Source organism: Bemisia tabaci, chromosome 3, assembly GCF_918797505.1.
Source record: "Bemisia tabaci chromosome 3, PGI_BMITA_v3".
NCBI lineage: Eukaryota > Metazoa > Arthropoda > Insecta > Hemiptera > Aleyrodidae > Bemisia > Bemisia tabaci.
The window spans coordinates 16,419,042-16,438,938 of NC_092795.1; the positions used below are offsets into that span (position 1 = coordinate 16,419,042).

The 19,897-nt window shown below is 39.4% G+C and overlaps 1 protein-coding gene across 2 annotated transcripts in view; it reads right to left on the reverse strand.

Moving 5' to 3' along the window:
• Positions 1 to 19,396, reverse strand: part of larp (La related protein) — a 79,605-nt gene extending 60,209 nt beyond the window's left edge. Inside the window, exon 1 of one of the 2 annotated variants that reach the window (XM_019061850.2) lies at positions 18,125 to 19,396. In XM_019061850.2, the coding sequence (XP_018917395.2) occupies positions 18,125 to 18,752 (628 nt within the window). In that variant the 5' untranslated portion in view covers positions 18,753 to 19,396. The remainder of the gene's footprint in view (positions 1 to 18,124) is intronic. The other variant, XM_019061848.2, reaches the window with a different exon arrangement.
• Positions 19,397 to 19,897: the final 501 nt, after the last annotated feature.

The following is a 19,897-nucleotide window of genomic DNA, read 5'->3' on the forward strand; positions in this document are numbered from 1 at the left end:
AGTATACTTGATTTTAAACAATAACTAAATCCTGAAAACACGTAATACAATAACAGCGTTTCAAAATCTTCGTTCACAATTCGTTTTCTTTTTTTTCGGAGAACTTGCAACTAGAAAAGCAGGGTTGCCATAACGTCTTCATCTTCAAATTACCTAAGTTTCCCTGACTTTTTTTGCTTTTCCCCTGATCCCAAAATTTTTGGATTCCCTAACTTCCCTTGACATTTGAGTAAAACTTCCACTTTGATATTTTCCCCTTACAGTTACACTCACTTCTCCTAAACGCACCTCGGTAAATTCCATGACTTTTCCTTTGAATTCCCTGACTTTTCCTAGTCGCCTTAAATTCCCTGACTTTCTCGATTTTCCTGACTGCCGGCAACCCGGTAACGTTAAAGTCTGCCGGGAATAATTGAGACAGGCTGAAGAAAATCACAGAAATATTTAAAACAAAATAGTATAACGAATTACTTTTGTTTTAAAAATAAAACACAAGAGAAAATGCTCAACGCCGCAATTTGAGATACGTGTCATTAGATTAAGTAAACCATCAAGCTTTTATTAAAATGTCCGATCGTTGAAATGTCATTGGAGCGTTGTCAGTCACACCGCGTAGGAATTGAGAAACTCGGCGGCGGACTAATTTTTGAGTGATAATTACCCGCTGACCGCGAGACCTTCATAGGTCGTTATTATTTATACATAAATAAAGCGTTGACACCGTGGGCACTGGTTGTGAGTCTACGGCATTCTTGTCGCTGATTAACCGTGCGCACTCCATGATGCATGGCTGCAACTCGCATGGGTCGCGCGTCGGCTGCATTTCACTTTTTGATCGCTTTTTCCCCATTTGAAGTCATGGTAAAGAATCGATTTTTAAGATGGTCGTTGCGAACACCCTGTTTATCGATACTTTTCCATAGGTTTAAATGGCAGATCAATCGATACATCGCAAAGCACGCCACGCCACTGTTTCTGATCCTTATTAGTAATTTCAATCTCAAGATTGCATGGACTCGACCGGAATCAGCCCGACTAAAACACCACTTAAATCCATTATAAATATCGATTTTAGGTGAGGTAAGCTGCCTCACCAGGAATCGACTGTTTTACATACATTTAAATGGAGGAAGAACAGTGTTGCCAACTTGCAAGAATCGCGACGGCATGAAACGTCGCCTGTTTTCATCTCATGTTTTTGTTTTTTCAAAAACTAAACTCACTTAGATTTGAAATATTATAAGGATACTCTTCACAATCGGAGCAAAATTCAGAGAAAATTTCAAAGTGGCATGCTGCTTAGTTCTCTGGTAAAAAAATGAAACATGAGAGGCAACTTGGCGACGTGAAATGCAAAAAGGCTGATTCTGGTTTAATGCATCTGATTAAACAATTGAAAACAACATCGGTCTGCGATATGTGCATTTCATGAATGGTCCATCATTTTGACGCGCTAAGTTTCAAGAGTCTTTTTTCCTTATCTTTTTTTCTTATTATAGGCAGATTATTGATTAGGAAAAAAAAAATACAGTAAGATCTATAAAAACGCCAAACTTCTTCGTCCGATATAAACGAAGAAATCGAACTTCGAAAAACAGGTTACCTGATGTCATCCCTCACTATACCATACGTCATGGCTCCGTTCACCTTGGTTTCATTAGTGATGTGCGTGTAAAAATCGATTTAGATGAGTGCACCACTGGATGATGAATCAATGTGGAGCACATCGTGGTAAGCATTACGGCGGTGGGTGACACCAATCACAGTTTTTTTGAAGGTCGATACAAGCTTGACGTTTGCACTGATTTTATTTTTCTTTGCTAGCCTAATTAAAATCGTACGCACACACAGTAACAACAGCTGTCCAAACGTAAAGTTTTAACATCCAATATTAACGCGAACATACTTTGGAAAAAACAAGATCAAAATCGATGAATATTTAATTTGGTTGTTACACCTGCATGACGGGTGAGGCCGATTCGGAATAATGCACAGCGAGTGCTCAAACGGTTAATGATGTCATCGAACATTTTTTACGAGAGGCGATACTTGAGATGTTGGACGAGTTAATGCACTTTAAATCGGGACAGAGTGAGGCTCACTACAAAAAAAGAGACGTTCTTCACAAAAAAAAAAAAAAAAAAAAAAGACTCCATGGGAAATTTAAGTGTGTAACTCACAAGAATTTTATAGCAAGTTTGATGATAAAGTTAGATGTACCTCACTGGCAATTTTGCCCAACAAGAAATTTTCACAGTAACTCAATAATCCCCGCGAATCATTTCTTTCAATGCTTGCGTAATGTGTGCGATTCAACCATTAAAACACGATTTCGTGACACGTAGAACTAGAGACCCACACTGGAAAAAAAACACATTGGATCTAGAGTCCAGGCTCTTAAAAACATCGACAAGAAAAAGTACTCTTGATTCAATCAGAGTCTAGCTTAAATCAAGAACCAAGCCTCTTAATTTAAGCGGATTTTGTTTTGTTTCATTCAAGCAAAAATCCACTTGAATCAAGAGTATTTTTTCTTGTCAATGTTTCCAAGAGTCTGGATTCTAGATCCAATGTGTTTTTTTCCAGTGCATCCCCATTTTAAAATTCTCAATAAGAATGATTCACTGTTGAATACCTCGACTTCCTCAAAAATTTTCTCTGCGATCTCGCCGGAAAAAGACAAAGAACTCAGCATTTGAACAGGCGAAAACCTGATATATACATACTTTTTTCATGAGTCCTGAAACGTCAACATTCAAACTGACTTTAAGACTCGTTGGCATAGGAACATTTCGAACTTCAACACCCTCAGCCTCAGTCGATTAGCTTTAAAAAAAATGCATATGATAAAGAGAGGCTGAGAAAGAAGTCCTGACGCACACGCCTTCTCTGGCGCCAACCGCCAATCTACGCTGCCGTATTAACGGAAAACAACGTATGAGCATTTAAACGTTGCCAAATTTCTTCCAGTTAACTTTAATTTTCCGGGGGAAATAATCAATATTTTCATTTGATTTTCTTACAGAATTTCCTTCACGATTCTATCTACTAAAAAAGGAGGGAAAATAATGAGAGAGAGCGAGAGAAAGAAAGGGTGTTACTAGAAAGAGAGGGAAAAGGAAAAGTAAAAAAAAAGAAGCAAATTTAATTTAATTAATTCAGCCGAAAAAATATATTATATTTATTGTTTTTTAATGTTTTTTTACTTTTATTCGAGAAAGACAAGAGCAGATCGCATTTTTCCCGACAGGAGTTCAGGCTTACAATAAGTGGGCAAAACCCATCCCTCCAATTTTTTTCTTCTTCCTTTTTCGTTTGTACCTACTATACTATTTCTATATCTATTCTTTTAGTTTATGTATATTTATGAATTTTACCTTCTTTTTACTTTAGTTGTATCCTTTTGTTGGAGCAGATGGAGAAAAAAAAATAAATTATATTATTATCACTGAGTGCAAAAGTTTCAAGGAAAAATATTCATAAATATTCTATAAAAAAAATTGTCTTTTAAAAAAGAAATTTGGCAAGGTTCGAATGATGATACGGCGTTTTTCCTCAGTAGAGTGCACGGCAGAATCGAAGGAATTAACGTGACTCCTGCAGCCAATTTGTCGGCTTAGTCAGCGATAGGCTGAGAGTGTCTTTTTTCCGTTCTATTTTGCAATTTTTTTTCCTTGTCTTCAGCCACGGAGACTCGTAGGCATAGGACGAGAGGGTGGGGCCGATGAGGTCCAGCTACTCAACCGAGGGCGTCTTGACATCGCGACAAGTTGGCCGAGGAAATAGTCGACGCACCGATTAGTTCTGTTTGTAGCACACCTGTGTTCTAACTTTCAATCTCGCGGAAGAACACTTTATTACGTAAACGAGGTCCGAACAGGGTCCGAAACTGCGGCAAAAGCCTTTTGTTTGAAGGCGGCGCCGGCGCATCTTGGCCTTGCTCATGTATACGACTTTGAAAATATCTTAATTTTTTCAGCATTGGCGAGTAAAGAAAAATTGGACTACAATTTGCAATTTGGACCTATAGATTCTAGCCCGGTTTATAAACAACGTAAGCGCCATTAATTTCCCTATGCACATGAGTATTTTTTCAGAAGAGCCAGAATTTTTAGTTCCATATTGCAAAATGCAGTCCAATTGTAAGTTTTTCGTTTTGTCTATAGTATTTTCGGCTATTTACACACATTTTTTCGGCATTTCCCTGATTTACTCCGGTTTTACGAGAAAAATTCCAAAGTAGGTAAACGTATGTCGAAATTCCCTGAATTGTTACCACAACATTCTTGACCGCGAAGACCATTTCATGACATTTCCCGGAGAGACTCTACATCGATGTAACCTGGCCCAATTTTGGCAGCGACACTCCGAGTCAAAAAACTTACATCATCAAGGGCATACTTCAGGGTGACAAGTTCTCAGATTACAAAATTCTTTGACTTTTCCGCATAAAGTTTCAATGTTTTCTGGGCATGGTTTCTTGGAAAAATGCTCTTCACAAAGAGACTTTTCAATTGAAGTCTCATGAACTTTGAAAAAATCCAAATATGAGAGCTTAAAGGCAAAATTTACACATGATAGTAACATTCGCAATACAGGGGTATGGAAAGAAAAAAAGAGAATTTTTCAGCCGGAAGAGAGACTTTCAAGCAGGTTCCACGGGAAAATTCCCTGGCCATTCCAGATTTTCAAATGAATTTTTGAGTAATATGCCACTCCTGGCTTACCATGGCTTAACCGGAATCGCAAGACTTTCGCAACTATCTTCTTATCAAGATACTTGCTTTTGTTTTTTACTAGCCTTTTGGAAAATTGAAGGGGGGGGGGGGGGGGGGCAACGAGCGGTTATCGGTGAAACCTAAAGAAATGAACTGCAGCAATTGGAGATTTTAATTTCAACAAGAGATACAAATCCATCGGAAAATAGAGCAGCAAAAATTCCAGACGAAGGAGAGACGCATGCTTACGTAAAAAACAATAATTCAATTTCAGTCCCCTATACATTTCCCCCTCATTTTGTGCACTTGTTTGTCTTTGAGATTACACTGTAAACATTCTCTCCATTAATTTATTTTCTTCTTTTTTTACAATCAGCTACTTCACGACTGCTTCTCCGCGTCGGAATCCGCTTAAAGATAAACCTCTTTTTTCGGAGCGAACACCAGCGTAGGTTGGTTCCTTTCTGCGTCACTCACTCCGAACGACTGTAAAATCATTTAACTACCGAGTAAACGTGTTTATCAACCGACTGAACATGCACTTCGCTGGGCTGGGAGAAAACTCGCTAATTTTCATGGAATTCTTATTGAAGTTACAGGATTCTTCTTATGGCGGGCAGTCAAGGCTACAACTTTAAAATTGACCGGAAATTTTGGGCGGGCGCGTAAAAACGTGGAAACTTGGTTGTTCCTGCGATCTTGCCCTGACTCTTCTCGCATTTTCCGATTTTTCCTATCCCTAATAAATTTTGCAGTGCTTACACATTCAGAATAGTAAAATAAAAAGTTTCTTAAGATCGACCGTTCCGCACAATTCGGCGTGCCACTGCGGCAAAAGGTGCGATTTGCCTAACTTTCCGACACTATTCTAGACCTTTTAATTTTCAATACATCTTTTTCGAGGTAATGATTTTTACTCACATTTCGAGAACTACTTCACGTTTGCAGTTTACTACGATGCGCAAATCACGAGATTAGGCGTATTTTTAGGGAGCTTTTTTTTCTTAGACAATGAAAACTGGGAAATAATTCAAGAAATCTCATAAATATCGCATGCTGAAAAACACGTTGCCAAAGCAGGTTTACCAATTGTTTGCTCAAAGGCGGATCCGGACACTCCGAACAGGGGAAGGGGGCGTAAGAGGGGTCCGGGGGGTTTCTACCAGAAATTTTTTAAATTTTAACAGCATCCACAAAGCAGTTTGCTTTAATTTCGTCATGAATAATTACCTAATGTCTTTCCTTCTTCGTCTCTACGCTTCTTCCTTCTTTTTTCCCTCTCTTTTTCTTCCTCCTTTTTTTCGGGCGAATTGGGGGGTAGGGGGTTAGGTACGACGACCCCCCCCCCCCCCCCGGTTCGCCAATGCGTTTGCTTTTCAGCTGCAAACATCATTAATTTTCGCAGTATCTGCGTACTTGAGTGCAAATCTTATACTCTGGTTCCAGAAGACTATTAAATATTTCACAGCTTTGTTAAATTCCATTAAATATTTTACGGAAACAAATCGTTCCAATCTTCCTTTATTTTCAAGGCACCGTGCATATTTCGCACGGCTGCACACATTATCGAGTGCGGTGATCCATTGCATCACAGACGGACGGCTCAGAGTCGCAGGGATTAGCCTAATGTGGCATCGCCCTGAACTTGGGATTTCAGCCTAGTCTAGCGCTCAGCGACTTCCCCCGTAATCCACCCCCCCCCCTCCCTCGAGGGACAGGCCTCCATAACCTCACAATTTTTATTGCACCTCTCACGTGCTCTGCTCTCTTTACAACCAATAACGCGCGTTTCGATCGGCAGTAACGCACATGGCAATTTGCACCCGAGTCTAGACGAGAGCTTGATGAGAAATCTTCGAGCGTCGAGTGTTGCTCGAAATTCTCGGCGGCGGGTCCAGAATCAATAGATTTCAGGGACCCCGTGCACTGCTATCACACTGAAAAAAAATCTAGTAGATTTTACTATACCCTGATACAGTGATACGAGTATGGTAATTAACACCAGATTGTATGGGAGCCTTTGCCATATTTTGGTAAGAATCACCTGAGTTCTGGTGAATACTACATTAATTCTGGTCATTTTTACTAAATAGTATCACTGTGTAAAAAATCAAGAGGACTTACGGCAGCCGTTACCATACTTTTTTTTTCTTCAGAGTACTAGTATCAAAAAGTTATGTTCGTAAGTAAACGCTTGGATTCGCCTAATGATGACTGATAACCAAAGTTTCGAGCATCATTTGTAAAAGTCGTTCCGGAATTCATCATTCACAGGTCCTTAATACTGCCGTGTTACGGAAAAACGCCGTATGAACATTCAAGAGATGCTAAATTCCCTTCAGGAAAATGTTTATTTTTGAGGAAAGATATGAATATTTTTCCTTGACATTTTCAGGGACTTTAGGTGACATTGCGTACGAAAATATCTGAAAAATTGGAGGGAAAATATTCATAAGTTTGCCAGAAAATTCGCGTTTAAAAGGAATTTTAGCAACGCCTGAACTCCTGAAGGTTCATACGGCATTCTTCCTTAGCACAACAGAATAGGCGTATTGCACGCTCCACAATCAGCACTGGACGCGGAATGAGCGAATTTTACCGGTAACGTTGCGGTGTATTTAAATATTGCATTTCTCAAAAAATTAACACTGTCGCGGTGTAAATCAGTAATGCTTCAGTTTCACGGCACAATGGGCAACGCTGTAATTTAGTTAAGACGTAAGAGAAACAATCAAAACTTCAGTTCGTGTCGACGGATGCTAAACGAATTTCATTTAACCCCTAGATGCAACTATTCGAACTCTGCGGATGTCCGCGTTGCATACTCATGGAAGCGAGGGCGTTTTGACTGTCTTGCTGTCCAGGCACTCACTAGTTACCACTTCGCCCGCGGCGTTTAGTGGAGCGAGTTGATGAGAGGACTTTGCCAAAATATGGAAACACTAAAAGCTCATCTATATATTTAATATCCTAAGGCCTTTTTTGGCCTCCAACAGTTTGTGCTAATTCGATCTCGGAAACTACTGGACCGATTTTCCTCGGATTTGTTTTAAATGAAAGCTCATAGGGTCTAGATGTGCCAAGACCCCTTCGTTTTTCGATTTGCGCGACTGACGTTGCAAAATTTACCTCGATTTGATAACGACATATTTGCATTTTTGATGCTGGACAGTTTGTGCTAATTCGATCTCGGAAACTACTGGACCGATTTTCCTCGGATTTGTTTTAAATGAAAGCTCTTACGCTGTAGACGTGCCAACATCCTTTGGTTTTTCGATTTCCGCGACCGACGTTGCAAAATTTACCTTGATATGATATCGACATATTTGCATTTTTGACGCTGGACAGTTTGTGCTAATTCGATCTCGGAAACTACTGGACCGATTTTCCTCGGATTTGTTTTAAATGAAAGCTCATAGGGTCTAGATGTGCCAAGACCCCTTCGTTTTTCGATTTGCGCGACCGACGTTGCAAAATTTACCTCGATTTGATAACGACATATTAGCGTTTTTGCCGCTGGACAGTTTGTGCTAATTCGATCTCGGAAACTACTGGACCGATTTTCCTCGGATTTGTTTTAAATGAAAGCTCATAGGGTCTAGATGTGCCAAGACCCCTTCGTTTTTCGATTTGCGCGACCGAAGTTGCAAAATTTACCTCGATTTGATAACGACATATTTGCGTTTTTGACGCTGGACGAGTCATATGGTTGGGCGACCTCCCACTCTCTGATTTTCCGTTTCCCTCTCCACGTTAACCCATCCCTACCTGCTCACAACACGTGTCACCCTTCTACCCTAGCATGGGTCCTACGGCAGTTTCACTCATGTCGGGGGTCGGCTCATGTCTTCTTCCGAGAGAATTGGTGATTTATCTTCACCTTTTCGCACCGTTACATTTTCAAAATGTGTTCCAATTTTCTTTTCCAGGAGTGTTATTTATTTTTCAAGGTTGTTTCTTTTTCTAAAAGTAGGTAATTTTTAGTTTCCTATTCTTTATTTTTGAATTTATCATTTTGCCTCCAGGAAGTCCTCTACGCACTGGTAGTAGCAAAATTTGGCTCGCGGAGCGAGCCAACAGTTACTCGCGGAGCGAGTAACTGGGGGTCCAGGGGGCTTGCCCCCGGCTAGCGGCGAAAGCGAGCGTAGCGAGCTGAAGCAGCTAGTATGGATGTTAATACCTAACGTAGATCATGTAGAAGTCACTTCATTGACTCACTGGAAAAAAATAAACCACATTGGATTTAGAGTCCAGACTCTTAAAAACATCGACAAGAAAAAGTACTCTTGATTCAATCAGAATCTAGCTTAAATCAAGAAGCAAGCCTCTTAATTTAAGCGGATTTCGTTTTGATTCAAGCAAAAATCCGATTGAATCATGAGTATTTTTTCTTGTCAATGTTTTCAAGAGTCTGGACTTTAGATCCAATGTGTTTTTTTTTTTCCTGTGTTCCCTAGTCCTCTTCGAGCAGCATCCCTTACGATGGAGATGTTGCATGTAAGAGGCATTTGCGATTTGACTATTGATTCCTATATAAAAGTTCACGAGAAACACGATGGTCCAACTGGTTTTCTCTGAAATCAACTCCCAAGCTCAAAAAAATCTCTCGAATTGAGACCAAAATGGAGGGAATATCCCACGCTATCCCGCGAGTCCATGTCTACATCAAGACAAACTCTCTATGCAAAGATAGGGAGCAAATACATTGACAGGGCTGCCACTTTATTTGGGGACTCTAAAACTGAAAACACGGCAACCCTGCTAGGTATTTGCTCTCTATCTTTGCATGAAGAGTTTGTCTTGATGTAGAGGTGGACTCTCAGGATAGCGTGGGGTATCCCCTCCATTTTGGCCTCAACTTGAGAGCTCTTTTTGAGCTTGGGAGTTGATTTCAGAGAAAACCAGTGGCACCATCGTGTTTTTCGCAAACTTTTATAAAATAGTCAACAGTCACATCGCAAATCCCTCACACATGCAACATCTCCATTGACTTGATCCACTGTGCGTCGGGAATTAGCTGCCCAACAAGAATCGCTGATGGTGAAAGAGCCATCGCTGCAGAATTTCGGGGAGTTCAACGCTCGTTACGGTCGGTGGACTCAAACGCAACTAGTTGCTGACTAATTAGAGTAGTGTTTTGCTGTTTTCGTAAAAAAGTGTTCCGTGTACATTTTTCGTAGCTGAATTCTACCCTGCGTTGCCTCCAACTTTCCACTTTCGGACCAAAGTCCACTTTCTTTCGCCGAAGCGTACAGTGCCGTTCATAAAATACACGACAAGAACAATGTATCTTAGAGACCTCGAGCACCTCCCATCTAAGCACACTGGGGGAAAAAAAAACACATTGGATCTAGAGGCCAGACTCTTGAAAACGTTGACAAGAAAGAATACTTTTGATTCAATCGGATTTTTGCTTGAATCAAAACGAAATCCGCTTAAATTAAGAGGCTTGGTTCTTGATTCAAGCTAGATTCTGATCGAATCAAGAGTACTTTTTCTTGTCGATGTTTTTAAGAGTCTGGACTCTAGATCCAATGTGTTTTTTTTTTCCCCCAGTGCATGTGATCAGGCGTAGGGCAGTAGCGTGGCGTGCTTGGCGATATATCGATTGCTCTGCCATTTAAACCTGTGGAAAACGATCGATAAACAGGGTGTTCGTAGCGAACACCTCAATAGTCGATTCTTTACCACAGCCTCAAGTGGGGGAATATCGATAATCGATTATTCACGCCTCGCAACTGGCGTAGGGTGTATCTTTTCGAGATATTTTCTGACTGATTCGCCGTTTCCCTGACGAGAGACAGTAACTCCATTCCAAGGTTGCAATTTTGCCAAAATTGCTTCAAACAATTCGATTTTTTACAGAAGTGTACCTGTGCAATTTTTGTTCGAAATGTGTATGATATTTGCAGGAGATCAGAAGAAAAATCAGAGAAATTTTCAGCAAAACTTTCCCAAAATTCTCCTGGTAAAAACAGGGTTGCCACAGAATTTAGAAAATGAAATGCCCTGACATTTCCCTGACATATTTTGGTGAAATTCCCTGCCAATTGAAGATGTGCATGACGGATGGTTAAGAAGGCATAATTAAAAATAGTTTTCAGGCAAAATTTGTTGTTCGAAACCTCAAACCCATTCAAGAAAGCAAATGAAGGTGATGTGACAAATTTTCTCTGACACTTTCGTCATTTTCCCTGACATTTCCCGGTTTTCCTTGATTGTGGCAACTCTGTAAAAAAGCAATTTGCGCAGGGAAATTTGACAACAGTGAAATGTAGTTGCGTTCTTTCGTAAGGAAAACGACGAATTGTGAATCAGGGTAACAAAAATTTTCTTGGATTTCAAAATTCCCTGACTATTCAAGATTTTGGAACATAAAATTCCCTGGCTTCTCAACAAAATTTTGGCATGATTTCTCCTCAACAAGTTCTTTTAGCCGAAAATGTAAGTGCAGTCTCTTTATAATTGAAAAAAAATGCGTTATTTTCCGGCGTAAAGAAAAAAATTTAAGGTGACCCAGTCTAACCATGGTAACGGAAGTCGTCCTCAAGGGTCTCAGGATGTGAAAATGGTGTTGGTCTTCTAGATCCTACCCTTTTTTTCTTCAAAACAATCACCACAAATATTCCAAACCCTACACCTAATAAATCCTACTCCTAAAATATTATACTAAATGTCTCTAGATGGCTATAGGCTCCTCTACGGGAGTAAAAGCCACTAAAATAACAAGAAGAAGAAGAAATTTAAGGTTACGCAACGAAATTTCCAAATTGTATTCCCTAATTTTCTAGAGTTGGGAAAAATTTCCTACGTTTTCGGTGACTTTTCAAGGAGCTTGTCACCCTTGCCTTCTGACTTCAAAGACAATACGGGCTGAAAAAGGATAATTTTGTCGATGCAGAACGCTAGAAAACGTAGACGATACTAATATTTCGATTCTGCCGTGATATTAGTTTATATTTTAAATTTTTGATTCGCTTCGGTGATAGGCTGAACGGATAAAAATAAAATTGAGACCGAATCCAAATGAGGTACACGAAGGTAGATACTTCGTGAAACTAGCGCGAGCGCGCGACATTCCAAAATGGTGGGTGAAGTAATTATGACCGCGCACTGATGCGGCAATTAAAATTTCACGCTTTGAGAGATACCTGATACCAATTTGGTTGAAATGGCTTTCCTTGCAAACTGCCATCACCCATCCATATTTAAAATATATGAACAGCTTATTAAGAGCAAGGACCGTACTGTGAAAGATTTTTTGGAGCATTGCCTCACATCATTCCCTGCTCATAGTCGAAAGGAAAAAAGAAAACGAATTTTGCTTCACCTTTGTAATCTCCCTTTCAAGGTTGCTACAGAATTCGGAGGATGAAATTCCCTGCCATTTCCCTGACCCATTTGAGTAAAATTCCCTGACAATTGAAGATATACCGGATGGTTAAAAAGACATAATTTGAAATAGTTTCAGACAAAATTTGTTGTTCGAAACGACAAACCCTGTCTAAAAGGCAAATAAATGTGAATTAACAATTTTTCCCCCTGACATTTCCAGGATTTCTCTGACTTTTTAAAATTCCCTGACTGTGGCGACCCTGTCCATTGATACAAAAAAATAATTTTTCATGCGTTAGTCTGCGTTGGTTCGTGTTGTGTTTTAATCTTCAATACAAGATAATTGTCCTTAACTTAGCAGCATCTCAGTTTGCGTCACGCACAAAATGAACAGACAAACACGAAAAACTAAAATGGAGACATTTAGTCATATCAATGCCTTGCTTCCGGACACAATCCGATAATTTTTCATGGAAAAAAACTCCGTGTAAAGCTCTTCGAGCCCAAAAATGTCATGCAAACACAGAGCTCGTGTTGATGTGACATTTGAGATTCTGCGAGTACAGGTCGTCAGAATCTCCTGTTTTATTTCAGGCTATTATCAATTCGTTTGATACCGAAGTAAATAAGTACATAAGTACAGAGATAAATAAAATATTGCAAATTAAGCAGAAATGCGTGCAGAGACACTGAAACAACGATACATATACAATGATTGGAGGGCGTAGCCCCGCATTTTTTCTCCGCATTGATTCACGGCAGCTGAGGGTTAAGAAAAGTCTGACTTTCCAGTAATCGTACGTTGCCCCTCTCAATTTGATAACGTCACCAATGAACATACTTAGACGTTTTTCTCCCTTTGCAGCTTGAAATTGCGATACGTTCAGTCTCGATATATTTGTCACCCCCCTCTTTCCCGGGGCCCCACTACATCAAAATTAACAATTTTTCTCCCGGTTTTTGGCCGGGGTGTCTACTAGAACAGGCTCGTCAAAAATAAGTACTTTTACAGTAATTATTCAGTACATTCTCGAGAAATTCAGTACCTCCTCCAACAAAAAAATTCCGTGCTTTGTCAGGACTTCCATTTGACGAAATTGGAAAAATTTCAAAAATTTGAAATTGCGACAAAAATTATAAAATTTAAATTGCGACAAAAATTTAAAAAAATTTCGGACCTTTTTGCAGAATTTCCGCACTTTTTCAGTACTTTCGGACCGCCCTTAAAAATTCAGTACTATTCCCAGACTTTCCGGAAGTTCCGGACTTGTAGGCACTCTGGTCCGATACATAGACCTTGCCTCCACCTGGGGGGGGGGGGGGGGGAGAGGAGGTTGTCCGTGGGATTTGTTTCAGGGAAAAATCTCACTTGCGGAGTTGGGAAAACTAACGAGTTAGTCAATACTAATCACAGTACCAAGCAGAGTCCTTTCGGGGTCCTGAGAGTGACTCAGAGAGAAGGAGGAAACATTTTGATGCTTTATTCGGGAAGAAGCCCAGAAGTTTCATTCTTGCGATTCGAACTTGGGACATACTCCATGAAACGTTCCGCGGAGAGAAAAGCCTATTCATGAAAGGAAATTGAATTTCGAGTATCTCTCCAGCTCAAGCAGAAATTTTTCTTGTGCACCCATCATTGTTCTTCAAAAAAAAAAAAAATAACAATAAATAGATAAATACCTAAATAAATAAATAAATAAAATAAAAACCGAAGGCCCCAGAATTGATTTTAGGTCAATGTTTTTTATCTCTCTTTTGACTGGCAGGGAGAATACCATATTTTTTTCTTTCTTTTTTTAAAATAAACCTACGTATAATTAGAGGTACCTTATACTTTCATTCTACGGCAAAAAACAGGGAGGATACACTCAAAAAACCATGGAGAGGCCATTATTTGCGGGAAATGACTGGACTAATGACTGTTAAACGGAATTTTTATGCCTCAGCAGTTGGAAAGAGGGGGCCAACCCGGTGACTCGTGCTCGTTATCAGCAGATTTGATTGCGAATTTCGTGCGTCGCGCAATATTTCTATCCTAGCAGAGACGTGAAATAACGAAACCTTAAAATCGTAAAATTTCAAGTACGTGAAACAGTTCCGTAAATTTCCGAAATTCATGCGCTGCGTGCTTCAAATTGCAAATTATCAGTCAAACACACGGTGTCTATAACTAAGTCCTTAACTTTACCAGCTGCAATAATATATACTCGGGGCGATATTATCAAATTTCCCCGATTTTTCACATCGACAATCCGCACGCATACGAATAAAAACGAAAAAAAAAAAGAAAAAAGAGGGGGGGGGGGGGGGAATGCATTCATTTCACTGCAAATGTCAGAAAATTGTGAGCCATTTCATCCACAAGGGTCCATCATACGATTAACTTAAGATTTCAATTACTAGTTGAGATTTATTCCTCTCTTCACAGTTCACACGAAGCTAAGGACATCGGGCTCCCCCTCGCGCGTGGGGTGACCTAAGAGAAACCCCCCCCCCCCCCCCTTTTTACGAGTCGTCTCTAATTGGCCAATCCGCCTGGTGCCCACTTGCTGGGGCCCTTAGGAAAAGTTAAATGACTTTCATTTTTCACCGAAAATGTCTCGAAAACAATGAAAAATTGATACGTCGAAGATTTCAAAAATCAATTTTCCAGATTTTTCTGAAGAAATTGATGGCTTTAACAATCAATACATGACTCATTAGTGCATGTATTACAACACATGTCTTTAATCTCAACACACTGAACAGCACGAACTGGATTTTTTTTTTATTTTTCCAACTTGAAATAAGACGCAAATTGTCAAGCAATTTGTATTTCAGCTCTTGTTTTCTCCTTGGGGTGCGAAATTTTTCGATGAAAACTGTTTTTCTCGACAAGAAATGAACTACAACAGAGGAGCAAACTGATTTCTCAAATTCTCGGGGCTAATGCGAACTTCTGACCTTGATGTTGTAGAATGAGGAATGTGCCGAAAATACAGCGATATTGAGATGGAGATCTCGATTAATTCTTACTCCAAGGAACTTTCTGCACCCCTCCACCGTGATATAAATTTGTTAAATCTGCCTGGTGATTCAACGAAAGAGCACATGGCACGAATCGCCAGATTTCAGTGGTCATTTCCGCAAGTTAGCAACGCTGTTATTCCCTTATTTAGATCGATTTCGAACGATCGATTCTTGTTGAGGCAGCTCGTCTAGGTGGATATCGATTGTTTTACATATACGTCAATGGACAAGATCCAGTCATTCAGTTAGTTTAGTATTATCCAGTTTCTAGCTCTTACCACACTCGAACTGTGTTCCTTGGTAGAGCGAATAAAGTACAATATTTTTGCAACTTTGCAATTCCTCATTAATTTTCCACCGTCAGTGTCTCATAAGGACTCATGGAATAATTGGTAAAAAAAAATGTATAGCACATTCCTTCCAAAAGTTAAAAAAACACGAATGATTTTGAAAGAAGCTGGGAAGTGGGCTGGCATGGCCTGATATTTGGTATCATTTAATTTTTTCATTTAGAATTAGAAATTGCTGCACTGATGGGAATACATAGCTGTAGTGTCGTTTTCTCCCTGCCAATATTCTTAAGAGAAACTTTTTTGATTTCTAAGAATTAAATAATACTACATCTAACTCATACTTAAAGAAAGGAAAAGAACCTGTCTGATTGAGCCTGAACAAAAATTGAACTATTGCGTTATAAAACAAAATTCATTAAATATGGCTGACAAATAAAAGAAGGAGTATGAAAAAATATAGGAAAAAAAAAGAAAAAATAGGTGATGTAGCAGTTTGAAAAAAAAAGCGAAGGGTCTATTTCATTATATTATCGAGCTAGGTGGAGGTTGGACATTTTACGCAGTAAATAATATTAGCTTGAGAGTTATTGGTAAATAGACTGTCTCACTTTCCTTATCTGTACGTACAGAGTATACGTATTGATACAGCTGCTCCTAACTCTAGTGTGATTTTGACAGTTCACAAACAAACGACTGTGATTCATTTAATCAACAGCGAAACAGTGGTAAAGCTAGGGTAAGATGCACAATGAATTTTAGATACTTGAGGCTTCCATCAAGGGAATAAAACTCGGAGAGAGAATTTAAAAAGTTAGTCCCTTGATAAGCACGCCTCTTGGTTTTCAACACTGAAAATTTCAAACTAATCACTGGATCAATTTTTAGAAAATTTTTGAAGGATGATAAGTACCTAAACGATTGGGCTAAAAAGAGATTTTCAGATTAAACGCTAAGACCGGGGCATGTTTTTGTTTCATAGTATGTTTCAGCATCAAAATGCGGCAATCATATTGACTAATTCTTTTTGGTATTCATCAGAATTGTTTTGGGGAAATGGTGAAGTTTCTTTTCAACTTCAATCACAGATCCCCATTTTAATTTCTGATTAAGGCACCCCTTTAAGTGGTACCTTTCTGCTGTATTGAGTAAAAAACCTCTGACTCAAACAAACATTGCTCTCCTAAAGTGAGGAGAAAGTCAAAGAAAAAGTAGATAAATCTTGTGACGATGCCGATTCAGAGGTTCTTTGAAACAAAGGCACATAAACTGAGCAATGCTACCAGGACAGCGCGACTGGTGCATCATATGCAGATGAACCATTTAAAAGATCTATAAGAATTTGTCTCCTACAAACTTATTTTCCTTTTTTCACGCATTTTGCTCTGAAAACAATGTGAACACTACTTGCTTTGGTATGCTACAAATGAAATAAGCCTTGCACAACCTTACCAGCACTGTAAAGCTTAAACGCCCTTGCTCCTTGAAAATTACTTATTAATGGGACGGATAAGAAAATTTGTTACTAATTCTTTTAATTCTGGTGATTATTTTAGCACCTTTAAATTTGTAACGATTACCTGACAGTTCTTCAGGATTCATCAATATTTCATAAAATAATTAGAATCTGTAAGAACCAAATAAATATGTTTCCACTAGCATTTGACTAATAAACTTCTTAGTTGATAAACATACCCATTTTTCTTATGAAAACAAAAATAATGACCGCACTTACTCTGGAATTTAACTGGTTATCCTGTTAAAATTCTTAGTGATTTCGATAAATTTTGATAATTAAAAATACCTATGCAAGAGCACACTCGACAATCAAAACAACAATATAATGACCAGCACACAGCCACCATAACAGTACTGATCATTGACTTGCGGTGCTGAGTGAAGTCAGAAGTACAGTACAGCACCTAAAAAAAGAATTTTCATCCTGCCGTAGGAACAATAAGAAGCTTTGGGAAAAGAGAAAGTTGTTAGGATATCATCTCCGACCAGCAGGTCAGTTTCAAAAGACAGTAAAATGCGGAAGACCTTTGAATCGAATTAAACCGGAATGCTCCGTAACAAATTGATCAGTAGAGTCACAACGGAATCTTGAAATTCAAGTTTCTAATAATTAGTTGCCGTAGATATTTATCGTTCAGCTTCTCTCCAATTCATTACACATTTAGAAATGAGTCTTGAAATTGGATTAATTTCGAATTGTTGACAGCATAATACACATTCCAATTGGGACATTTGTGACACAAGGTAAAGATATTAGCACAGCCTAGAGAGTGAGAAAGATTTTTGGCTTTCATCGAATAGTTCAAGCACTTTACACAGAGCAAGGAAACACAAATTTTCAGCTGCTGCAACATGCAAATTGCAGCATTTGAACTTCTGGATCTGGAGATTATGAACACACATGCGTCCCCCTGGTTAAACAAATGGGTCCGACGAGTAGAGGTAATTGGAGGGTGAATTTTACACAAACGTTGAACATAAAGCAGCCGGAGTCTCTGTATGTACAAGGCTGGGGGTGTTGAAAAAGATACCTGAAATGTTAGAGATACTATCTAAAATTCTTGAAAAGAAGGCTGAAGAAATGCCACAAAAATAGATTAGCGGATAATCCCATTCTAAACAGGATCGGGGTGCTTCCTGAAAGAGGTAACTTTTTCATAGGTTAGATAATAAATCAATAAAAAGTAAACGGTGCATTTTGGAGCAATAATAAATAGGAGAGAACTGAGAAGTTGGAGGTCCATGCCTGCTTACCTGTTGGGTGTTGTTGATGGGGTTGCAGAACACGTTTTTCGGCTGTCGGGTTGCCGTCAGCTTTCCCCGTAATGACAGCTGCACCATTTTTGAGGGTCCACGGGTTCACTTTGGGGATCGATGCTTCTACATAGGTTATTTTCTTTTCTGCCGATGCTCCATTTACTTTGTTTTCATCGCCAGCCTTGCCCTGGTTCACTTTACTTTTGTCTTCGCTCTGACTATCACTCTTATCGCTGACGGGACGTTTATCAGGCTTGCTCGGGTGTTTATTTTCTTTAACATGTCGAGAGGAATTTCGGGGGATTTTAGCAGCACTGGGGGCTGAAGAATTGTCAGCCACATTGGAGCTAGTTCCATTTTTTAAAGCCGTTTTGGGGTTCGAAAGTGCCTCACTTTGTGGAGCCGTAGCTGGCTTGCCACTTTTGGGGAGAGGATTTGAGGCTGTTTTAGGGACTGTTTCTTCAAGAGGGGCACTTTCCTTGGCAGAAGAACTAACAGCAGCCGTTGCGTGAATATTTTCTTTGTTGCTGTCGATGTTCTTCGCAAGGGCACTGGCATACGAGATGCCGGTGGTCTCCGGACCACTGGCCCCATCTTTAGCTTGCGCTGCAACGTGCGCCGCCATTGTAAATAAGCGAGTCTAGCGTCCTCTAAATGCACCGTCCACGAGGCACGGAGAAACGAAATAATTTTCGTCACAAACTACACGATCTAAACCGGTAGGAATTACGAGAAGATGTTGTCCACAAAATCATTTTCAACACAAAACCATCGTGCGAGACGAATAACACTGATTACAGATTCTCAAAATCTGTGAAAACACGTTGCCACTGACCACCCGTAAACACCATCCGTGCACCTGACCGAATTCAGAACTTGCGAAGCGAAACCGCACTGCTGATCGATAAAAATTATGCGCAAATGTGTGAGAATGATAAGTAAACCCGAAAACTGATCAGTAATTCGATATGAATCCAAAAATAACAGAAGCACAATGAAGAACGCCCGTGGTTGAGAGCGAGGAACGTATGTGTAAATATACAACGCACTAAGGTGAGGTTAAAAGTTGACCGAGCCTTCAGTTCGATACTATAATTTAAAACTATGGATATTCACACTTAAAAACACTAAATTATTACCGGATATTCGATAACTTCGTCAAAATATTTGATTTTCGAGTAATTCACCAGGGAAAAAAGCTAAACTTGCCAACTAACCATGTGGTGTTATCGTGAGTTCGACCGTCGGTAGTTCTTGTTTACGCCGACAGGTGCGCCACCTACTGAACTGAGCAATTTTTTTTTGTGCTATTTTTTTATGGTGTTTTTGTTTTTCCAAGACGTTTTTACGATTAGCGTGGCCAATGATTCAAAGACAAAGTGCTGAAGAGGGGGTGGAGCTTGCTTACTTCATACTAAACTAAACGATAAATTTGATGGCGAATGCCGAAGTTGATTGAAAATAGCGGCAGTCACGGCGTTACGAACTTATTGCGTGTGAATGTACATCAAGCATCTAATCTGCCGTGCTAAGGAAAAACGCCGTATGAGCCATCAGGGGTTGCCAAGTTTACTTCAATTAAAACCGAATTTACTAGGAAAATTAGGAAATTTTCTTTTCCAACATTTTCAGACAATTTTGAATAAAATATCTGCAAATTTCAAGGAAAAATATGCATGAGTGTCCTCAATAATACATGTTTTATCAAAGGAAATTTGGCAATTATTAGATGTTCATATAGCATTCTTATGGTAATAATGTGCTATGTCA